Genomic DNA, 9,723 nt, shown 5'->3' on the forward strand with positions numbered 1-9,723 from the left:
AGTTTCCATTTCTTCCCCTGCCAATGCTTATTTTCTTTTTTTTTTTTTCCATAGCCATCGATGCAAAGTGGTATCTCATTGTGGTTTTGATTTGTATGTCCCCAATGACTAATGATTTGAGTATCTCTTTGTGTGTTTATTGGCCATGCGTATGTCTTCTTTGGAAAAATGTCTTGTCAGATTCTTCATTTATTAAAAAAATGTTTTTTGTCTTTATTATGGAGCTGTAAGAGCTTTCTGAAGAATCTATCTGGATACTGGAATTACCCAATGATTTCCAAATATTTCCCCCATTATGTGAGTTGACTTTTCATCTTTTAGATGGTATCTTTGGATTTGCAAAGTTTTTAAAAATTTTTTAAAAATTTTTATTTATTTTTGAGAGAGAGAGTGCGAGTAGGAGAGGGGCAGAGAGAGAGGGAGACACAGAATCTGAAACAGGCTCCAGGCCCTGAGCTGTCAGCGCAGAGCCTGATATGGGGCTCGAACTCACAAATCTCAAGATCATGACCTGAGCTGAAGTCAGACGCTCAACTGACTGAGCCATTCAAGCACCCCTGATTTGCAGTTTTTAATTTTAGTGAAGTCCAATGATTTTTTTTCTGTGCTTGCTTGTGCCCTTGGTGTTGCATCAAAGAAACTATTACTTAATTCAAATCCATGAAGATTTACACCTATGTTTCCTTCTAAGAATTCAATAGTTTTAACTCAACTTTATGTTGAGTTAATTTTCATATATGGTGTGAGGTAGGGGGTCCAACTTCGTTCTTTTGCATGTGGATATCCAGTTGTCCCAGCACCATTTGTTGAAAAGACTATCCTTTCCCATTGAATGGCCTTGGTACCCCTGTCAAAAATCAATTGACTGGAGGCACCTGAGTGACTCAGTGGGTTAAGTGACCAACTTCTGCTCAAGTCATGACCTCATGGCTCCTGGAAGTAATTTCTTGTCCAAGCTAGCAGCCCACTTCTAGTTCTTTCTCACTGGGATGTGTCTTAGAGTGTCCCCTCACCCCCTTGGCTCATGTCCATTGGCCCCCATCACGCAGCTTTGGGTTTGGTGCGACATCATTGCCCTTGGGGTGGCTCACATAGGAGAGGCAACCAGGACAGCCACCCTCACTGCCATTCTGCAAGGGTGGGACCACTGCTCCCTGCTCCCTGCCAGGCACGGCTCCATTTTCCTCACCTGCTCCTCCCCTCCCAGGTGCCCACCTGGCCTCCAACCTCTTCCTCCCTCCTCTCCGGCGCCTGTCGCCTAGGTGCACGTGGGATGGGAGAGGCCCTCAGGGGGCATCTTGGCCCCGTCTCTCAGGCTTCAGCTATTCCTGGGTCATTGTCACAATTTTTGTCACATGTGCATGCTATTTGTCCTGTTACCTACTTTATTTATATATTTATTTATTTATTTATTTCTCATATATATATCTTTTGCTTTGTATCACGTGGTAATGTGGCTGCCACACTTGGGGAAACACAGCTCTGACCACCTGCCACCTCTCAGATGGAGAAGCCACAGGAGGTGAGGGAGGGGCAGGGTCTGAGCTGGAGCTCAGCTGGGGTCGGGACATTTCACAGGGCCCCTCTTCCTTCCCTTTCCTGTCCACCTCCTTTCCTCAAGTCTACTGGGTCTGTACATGCTGTCTTGCCCTCCTCTTTCCCTCCCCTCCCCCTTTCCCTCTTCCCTCCTTCCTTCCCCTTATCCCCCTTCCTCCCCCTTTCTATTTGTGTCCTCCCTTTCTATTGCAGAATAGAAGCTCCTTCTTTTGCTCTAACTTTAAATTTTTTTTTAAACTTTTTTTTTAACGTTTATTAATTTTTTTGAGACAGAGAGAGACAGAGCATGAACGCGGGAGGGTCAGAGAGAGAGGGAGACACAGAATCGGAAACAGGCTCCGGGCTCTGAGCTGTCAGCACAGAGCCCGACGCGGGGCTCAAACTCACGGACCGCGAGATCGTGACCTGAGCCGAAGTCGGACGCTTAACCGACAGAGCCACCCAGGCGCCCCTAACTTTAAATTTAACGATCACTCTGTCTGTTGGACTCCACCCCTTCAAGCTGGAAGGGTGCATGTTCCCATTTTGGGAGCCGGGATAGGTGGTTCTGTGATGTTGTCTAGTTAGTTACCCTTTGTAGATTTCCATTTTGCCCTTGTAAAATGGGGTTGGTGATCCCTGCCTTGCCTACTTCCCCAGTCAGAGCATCAAGATTTGGCGTTTTCTTTTTTTTTTTTTTTTTTAAGAGCCTTGGAAAAGCCTGAAGGATGTTCCCAATCAGGGCGAAGCACCCTACCCCAAACCCTCTCACCCAATGACCCTGCCATACGGACTCACTTGGGTTGCAACACACAGACAGCAAGGGCTTCCTGCCCTGTTCAGCTCTGTCCTCATTCTTCTCCTGCTTGCTGTTTCTGCCTGGTCTCTTCCTTCTCCAGCCCTCTCCCCCTTGGTCATAAAGTCCCCCCTACACTGTGGAGAAGCAAATATTAGAATGCATGTCATAAGATGGAATCAAAAGCCCCTGCATGTGTAAAAGGCATCTCATTTAATGCTCCCCATACTCTGTCAGGTGAGGATTGTCACTGCTGGCTGGTGACAGGAAGTGTGAGGCTAGTGAGGAGCTGAGTGGGGCACTCGGCATTTTTCACTCCGTAAAGAAGGGCAGTGGCGAGATCAGGTGCTGCTGGTCTTGGTCCCATTGGAGGACTTGCCTACTGACTTGTCCACCTGCATGGTGACCCCCGGTCATGCAGGGCAGACACCATGTGGGAGTCCCTGGTCCAGTGGAGAGCAACTCAGAATTGGTCCATTGTATATTCATTCTGCAAACACTGGCCATGGGATAGGTGATCTGCTCGGGAATTGGTGGGTGTGGAAATTGGACATCGATCTTGGTGTTCATGGGCACGTGGGAGACACAGACTCACAACTGGCCATCATCTGAGTGACCAGTGTGTGGCTGGGTGCCCTGGATGGCCAGAGAAAGCCGAATGTTTCCATGAGAAGTGGAAAGGAAAGAATTGGGGGAGGGGGTTGGCCATGGAAGCAGCAGTGACAAGAGTCTAAATATGGGGTCCCACCCTGGGGTCCTGGAATGGGGGGCAGACTGAAGCGAGTGCCACACTTCCCTCTGTCCGACAAGGTCACTTCCATCTCTAAGAACAGAACGGCTCATCATGATCTACAAAGCCCCCCACCCATGGTTACCATTTTCTTCCATTCTCCATATCTCAGCCCAGCTGTCAATTCCAAGTGCATCCCCCACTTTCCTTCCAGCACAACTGGCCATGGCCAGTTCCTTCTATGTTCCCTACCCTTTGTCTCAGATTGGGGTCCTCATAACAGACCCTAAAAGGAGGATTCATGGGCAAGTAATTCATTAGGCAAGGCCTCCAGGGGAAACCAACTCTGACCACATCTCACTTCTAGAATGCAGAGAGAAGCAGATCCGGAAGGGAAGGGGGTCAGCAGAGCCCTACCACACAGAGGGAAGCTGGCCTGACTCCGCCAGGACTTCAGGAAGTGGGGCAGGTCATGCCGCATCTGGAGTGTGTAACCCTCCAACAGATGTTGGTCAAGGTCTTCCCAGAGGATGTAAGTTTCTGGGTCCTTACCCCCTTCTTAGAGCCTGCCAGTGAGGTGGCTTTGGCAGCTTGGGCACTGGAAATGCAAGGCCACCCAAAGCCAGTGTGTGTGAATGAGGTAAAGGACTCCAAGGGCACGTGGACAATGAGAGTATCTGCTCTGCCCAGGCCTACTTGGTCAGCACCTGTAACCGCGTATTGCACACACTTGCAAATGTCTCCCCACTGGACGCCTGGCACATAGCACATGCCGAATACAAGTTGGCAAATGAACGAATGAATGAATGAGTGGGAGGAGATAGGATGGCTTTACCCATTTTCCACGGAAGAAACTAGGCTCAGAAAGGTGAGGGACTTCTCCAGGATCCCACAGGAATGAACAGCTAGCACCCCAAGGGTCCTCATCAGCCTTCTAACTATGCCCCCAGAACTTCTGCACTCCACTTAGGTTGGGTGATCCTCTCCTCCCCCGGCCCTTTCTTAGAATACGCCAAATAACCCCTGACTCAGCTACACAAGAACTTCCCCTTGGCAGGATTCGTGGGCCTTGAGGACTTTCAGAGAAGCCTGGAAGGGGTGAGGGGAGGTTCTATCAGTGGGTGTTTCCTCCCAGCTGTCCTTATAAAAGGCAGAGGGAGGTCAAGGTGATCTGAAAGGAACGTGGCCCTCTCCTCCTGCACCCCAGCTTTAGGTCCTGAACTCCCTCTCCCACACATGGCAGGCCTTGCAACCATGGTGGCCAGCCTCCTGCTGCTGGCCCTGTGTGTCCACCGCATTGCCCCTGCAGGTAAGAGCTCCAGCCTCAGCCCGGGGCTGTCAGGCAGGACAGTGTGGCTGGGACAGCACAGTGGAGGGTGGAGGACTGACTGGGCTGGGTCTGGAGCGGAACGTTGAGGAGCGGTGGCCCCAGGGCTGGGAGGTGTTGGGCTCGGGCTCGGCAGCCCAGAGTCTCAGGCAGCCCGGGCTCTTCTCTCTCCCATCCTCTAGGCTCTGTGACCATCCCCTCTTCCTGCTGTATGTCCTTCATTTCCAAGAAAGTTCCAGAGAGCCGAGTGGTTAGCTACCAGCTGTCCAGTGGGAGCCTCTGCCCCAAGGCAGGAGTGATGTAAGTAACCTCCTCTCCCGGACCCCCGGCGCGAGAGGGGCAGGGGAGATGACCGTCCATTCAGGGTCACTGGGGAGTAAAGTTGGGAGGGCCTGGCTCTCTGATCCTGGGGAAGCCACCTCACCTCCCTGAGCCTCAGCTTTCTCCCCCAAGAGATTAGGAAGAGGACTCTGAGACAACAATCATTTCTTGAGCACCAGATATATATAAATATATACATATACTAGGCACTATTTGGGGGCATATCCCATTACCTTAACTAACCCCTGGAGGTTTTCTTCCTTTCTTGTCTTTCTTTCTTTCTTTCTTTCTTTCTTTCTTTCTTTCTTTCTTTCTTTCTTTCTTTCTTTCTTTCTTTCAAGTTTATTTATTTACTTTGAGAGAGACAAAGAGAGAGTACAAGTGGGGGAGTGGCAGAGAGATGGGGACAGAGGATCATCCCTCTGTGGGGCTCAAACTCACGAACCAAGAGATCATGACCTGAGCCAAAGTCGGATGCTCAACGGACTGAGCCACCCAGGCGCCACTCCCTGGAGGTTTTCAGTGCATTTTCTCCTTTCCTCTCCTCCCTGTGGGTAGACATTGTGTCTCTCTCTTCAGATCCAACATTAACTAAAGGCAGGGCTGGGCCTCCCCCCATCTGACAGGGAGCTTGAGAACAGGTGATGCAAAGAGATGCTGACACCCAGAGAGAAGACACCGTGTCAGGAACTGCTAGGGGGGCCCCGGGCAGCAGCTTGCCCTCTGTGGGCCTCCACACCCACGTCCTCATCAAGTCAAGAGGTCCAAGGTCATGGCCAGGTCTCAAGTGTGCCCTGTCACTCTTCCTGCAGCTTCACCACCCGGAAGGGCCAGAAGTTCTGTGGCGACCCTGAGCAGCGCTGGGTCCAGACGTACATGAAGAACCTGGATGCGAAGCGGAAGAAGGCGGCCACGGGGCTCAGGGCGATGGGTGTCAAAGCCCTCCCGCAGAGGCCCCCTGCCAGTAGCACTGCCATCTAACCACCGCCCGGCCTTCAGCTTGGGGCCTGTGCACCAGTGATGAGAGGGGGAGAGCTCATGCACCCTGGGCCCCTTGCCTTCCCTGAGCTGGCGGAGAAGGTTCTGGAAGGAAGATGGTGGCAGCCGTCCGCCCTCCTCCGGAGCTTATGCTGGCCCTTCCCTGCCTTCCAGGCACCCAGAGCCCAGGTGCATCGGGCCCCACCTGCAGACAGGCACTGCTTGTGTCTCAAAGCTTAGCCTAGAGCTGGCTTCTTGGGTCCTCGGGTCTTGCAGTGGGATCTGTCTGTCTGTCTGGGTACGGGTGACCTGTCAACAGCTGTGGCTCTTCATCACTCTACAGAAGCCCTGAGCCTGCCCCACTTCCAGAATCCCGGGTGTATAAAAACCCAACAAAATCTAGGGCTCCTTTGCGGCACGCGTTGCCCGATCCCCAGCCTTCCTCGCACACAGCTCATGGGATGTAATTAATGACGTTTTCAGGGACTCTTTGGTTTTTGTGATGAAATGGACCTGGAGGGTGAGGATGAGGGGCCAGCCTGGGTTGTTAAATTCCTTTGGGAAGAAAGGGTTTGGGGGAGGCGTTCCGCTTTATGGAATGGCTTGCCCTGTGCTTCTCTGGGGACAAAGACCAGCTCTGCCTTTAAGGCCGGTTCTTTCCCTACATTTTTGGAATGTGAGGATGGCGTCGGGGCTCTGGTAGGAGAAGGATTCCAGGGTCCCCCCCCCAACCCATGTATGAGATATTGTGTGATTTGTATGTCAAAAGTGTAGACACAATTGCTCTTCTCAAATAACAGTTCAAATAAAATGTGATTTCTCCTTCTCAGGTAATTGTGTCTTGCCTGCTCTCTTCCTGTGGGGACAGGGTTGGGGTCTGAACAATGGGAGTGTGTGCCCCAGAGATGATCCGGAGTTGCATCCAAATTAGTTACCATCTAGTGCAACAATGATTTCAGGAGTAGATTCCTTAGTGCCCCTTCCCCATTTAGCCCATCCCCCCTCCCACAACCCCTCCAGTAACCCTCAGTTTGTTCTCCATATTTATGAGTCTCTTCTGTTTTGTCCCCCTCCCTGTTTTTATATTATTTTTGTTTCCCTTCCCTTATGTTCATGTGTTTTGTCTCTTAAAGTCCTCATATGAGTGAAGTCATATGATTTTTGTCTTTCTCTAATTTCACTTAGCATAATACCCTCCAGTTCCATTCACGTAGTTGCAAATGGCAAGATTTAATTCTTTTTGATTGCCCAGTAATACTCCATTGTGTATATAGACCACATCTTCTTTATCCATTCATCCATCGATGGGCTTTTGGGCTCTTTCCATCCTTTGGCTATTGTCGATAGTGCTGCTATAAACATGGGGGTGCATGTGTCCCTTCGAAACAGCACACGAGTATCTTTTAGATAAATGCCTCGTAGTGCAATTGCTGGGTCGTAGGGTAGTTCTATTTTTAGTTTTTCGAGGAAACTCCATGCTGTTTTCCAGAGTGGCTGCACCAGCTTGCATTCCCAAGGAAAATACCAAATTGAAAAGATATGTGTGCCCTCATGTTCACTGCAGCATAATTTACAAAGTCCAAGATATGGAAGCAACCTAAGTGTCTATCGGCAGATGCATGGATAAGGAAAAGGTGATGTATATATATGCAGCGGAAGATAATTCAGCCATAAACAATCCTGCCATTAACAGGGGCGGACCTTGAAGGCATTATGCAAAGCGGAGTCAATTAAACAAGAAAAGACAAATACTGTATGATCTCATTTATACGTGGAATCTTTTTTTTTTTTTTTTTTTTAATAAGCGGACTCACAGATACAGAGAACAGATTGGTGGTTGCCAGAGGCAGGTGGGGTGGGGTGCGAAATGAGGATAGCAGGGTCAAAAGGTACCAGCTCCGGGTAGAAGATGAGTAAGTCCTGGGGGTGTCCCATGTAGCACCGGGACTAGAGTTAACAATACCGTATTGTATATATGAAAGTCACTAAGGGAGTAGGTCTTAAAAGTTCTTCCTGCATGAAAAAGTTGTAACTGTGTGTGGGGACAGATGTTAACTTACTGCGGTGACCATTTCTCAATATATACGTGTCCGATCATTATGTTGTACCCCTGACACTAATACAATGTTCTATGGTCTCGGCTCCTTCTGCTTTCAGATGGCGGCTGCAGCGGTAAAATAAAGGTGGCGACATCATAAAGTCTCATATTTGTTCAAAGCCTTTGAACTTTTCAAGCTTCACCCTTTCCCTCTGTCTGCCCCCTGCCCCCCACCCCCGCCCCGCCTGATTATTCTTCTCTCCCCAAAAAGCCAGCCTACCTACTGGGCTCAGCAAGGCTCCATCCATCTGCTGAGAGGGCAGTGCTTCTGGACAGCCATGTGATGATGGCAGTCCCTGCTCGGCTGTCCCCCCGAGCGGATCAGTTCTTCCAGAGAGACAGCTTCTCTTCTTCCCCATCCCCATTTCCATTTTGGAAGCAGACCTGCCTGGAGAGGCTCATCTGGCCGAGGGAGATGTTTTGCCATCAGAAGTACTTGAATCCTCTTTGAGATCTTGCAGATCCATTTGTTCTGCCGAATTCCACGGCCTTGTTTCTCTGGATTGAATCTCTATTAAGAGTTATCTAACTTCCCAGAATCATAGTTCTGTCAGTTTCCAGAAAACACCTTCAGGACACTTAAAGATTTCTTCCCCCTGAAGCTGTGGGGTGGACTCACAGGCCTCGAATGCTCGGCCCAAACCAGACAGCAAGAGGACCCCTTGAATGCTCAGCCCACCCACTACACTCCCAACTCCCTCTCTTCCTTGGCTCCCACCCAATCCCATCTGCGGTCATGCTGCTGCTCCTTGGTCACTTTCAAGCAGTCGCTTTTTGGCCTCTGCGTTTTCTGATTCCAGGAAAAGATACCCTGTTACTGGCTTTCCCTAGAAACGTCACCATCCTTCTGGCGTTCTAACTTCCGAGTAGTGACAAGCTCTATGGAACGGGCGCTTCTTGCCAGGACGCCGTGGGTATGGCCCGATCACAATAGTGCCGGGTGACGCTTTCCGGGGATTACCAGGAGAAACTTCTCATGGGGCTCAGAATCGGGAAGAGCTGTATTCTCCCAAGCAACGAGCGGTTGGTTTTTATGTTCTGGACATTGTGAATCCTGGGACTGAGTGCATCTCCCTTTCTGTGTCAGCTCTTTGAAACTACCAGCTCTTGCAGCCCGAACAGGTGCAACACCTTATCTGTACCTGTCATTATTTGCCCTTTCCTTTGATATCCTCACTTAACTGCAGGTTAGTTTTGGATCCAGGACAGAACCCGGAGCAAGCTAACCTTGAGGCCCTTTCTCAGGGGAGGGGAGCAGGCGACAGGGGACGCTCAAGAGGCAGGAGAGGGCACACACTTGAGACACACCTGGCTTTGAACCTCGGCTCTGCTGCCTGAGAGCTGTGTGACCTTGAACAAATTCTCTCCCCTCTTGGAACCTCAGTTTCCTTGGCGGGAGATGGTTGGCCCACTAAAACCTCCTTCACAGGACTGCTTTAGGGATTAAGTGGAGTAACTGGGAACATGCAAATGGGAAAAAGGTTTGTCTTTTCTGACTCCAGGGAACATGTTTTTCTTGGCTTGACTCCACCCTGCTTCTATCAGACCCAAACTAGGAAGGAGCCTACCTCTTGTGGGGGCTGCCCAGCTCTGGGGAAACCCTCCTAACACACTGGGCCCCCTTCTGCTCTCTCCCCGATGTCCAGATCTCACTGGGGACAGTAGACAGAGGATCCATTTCCATTCACTCGACTCTGGTCTTGTCCACCGTGTACTTCCAGGGCCTGCGGCAGTGCCTGGGTGCCTTGTGAGAACCCAGCAAACGTGTGTTACATAAATGGATTCCAGACTCTGTGCTGAAGGCTTATGAAAACCAACAAGAAGCCTTCTTCCCGGTTCCTTGATGATGAATTGCAGGGGCAGGGTGAGGGTACAAATGGGGAATAACCAGTACGTTGTCCTTCAAGGCTAAATGCAAAGATCACTTTCTTTAATGG

General features: G+C 50.3%; 1 protein-coding gene across 2 annotated transcripts in view; it reads left to right on the forward strand.

Moving 5' to 3' along the window:
- Positions 1–6,477, forward strand: part of CCL24 (C-C motif chemokine ligand 24) — a 41,617-nt gene extending 35,140 nt beyond the window's left edge. For both annotated transcript variants that reach the window (XM_042971493.1, XM_015538673.2), the window contains 4 exons: positions 3,430–3,594; positions 4,270–4,371; positions 4,572–4,689; positions 5,523–6,477. In XM_042971493.1, the coding sequence (XP_042827427.1) occupies positions 4,299–4,371; positions 4,572–4,689; positions 5,523–5,691 (360 nt within the window). In that variant the 5' untranslated portion in view covers positions 3,430–3,594; positions 4,270–4,298 and the 3' untranslated portion in view covers positions 5,692–6,477. The remainder of the gene's footprint in view (positions 1–3,429; positions 3,595–4,269; positions 4,372–4,571; positions 4,690–5,522) is intronic.
- The last annotated feature ends 3,246 nt before the right edge of the window (positions 6,478–9,723 follow it).

This window comes from Panthera tigris, chromosome E3, assembly GCF_018350195.1.
Source record: "Panthera tigris isolate Pti1 chromosome E3, P.tigris_Pti1_mat1.1, whole genome shotgun sequence".
Classification (NCBI taxonomy): Eukaryota; Metazoa; Chordata; class Mammalia; order Carnivora; family Felidae; genus Panthera; species Panthera tigris.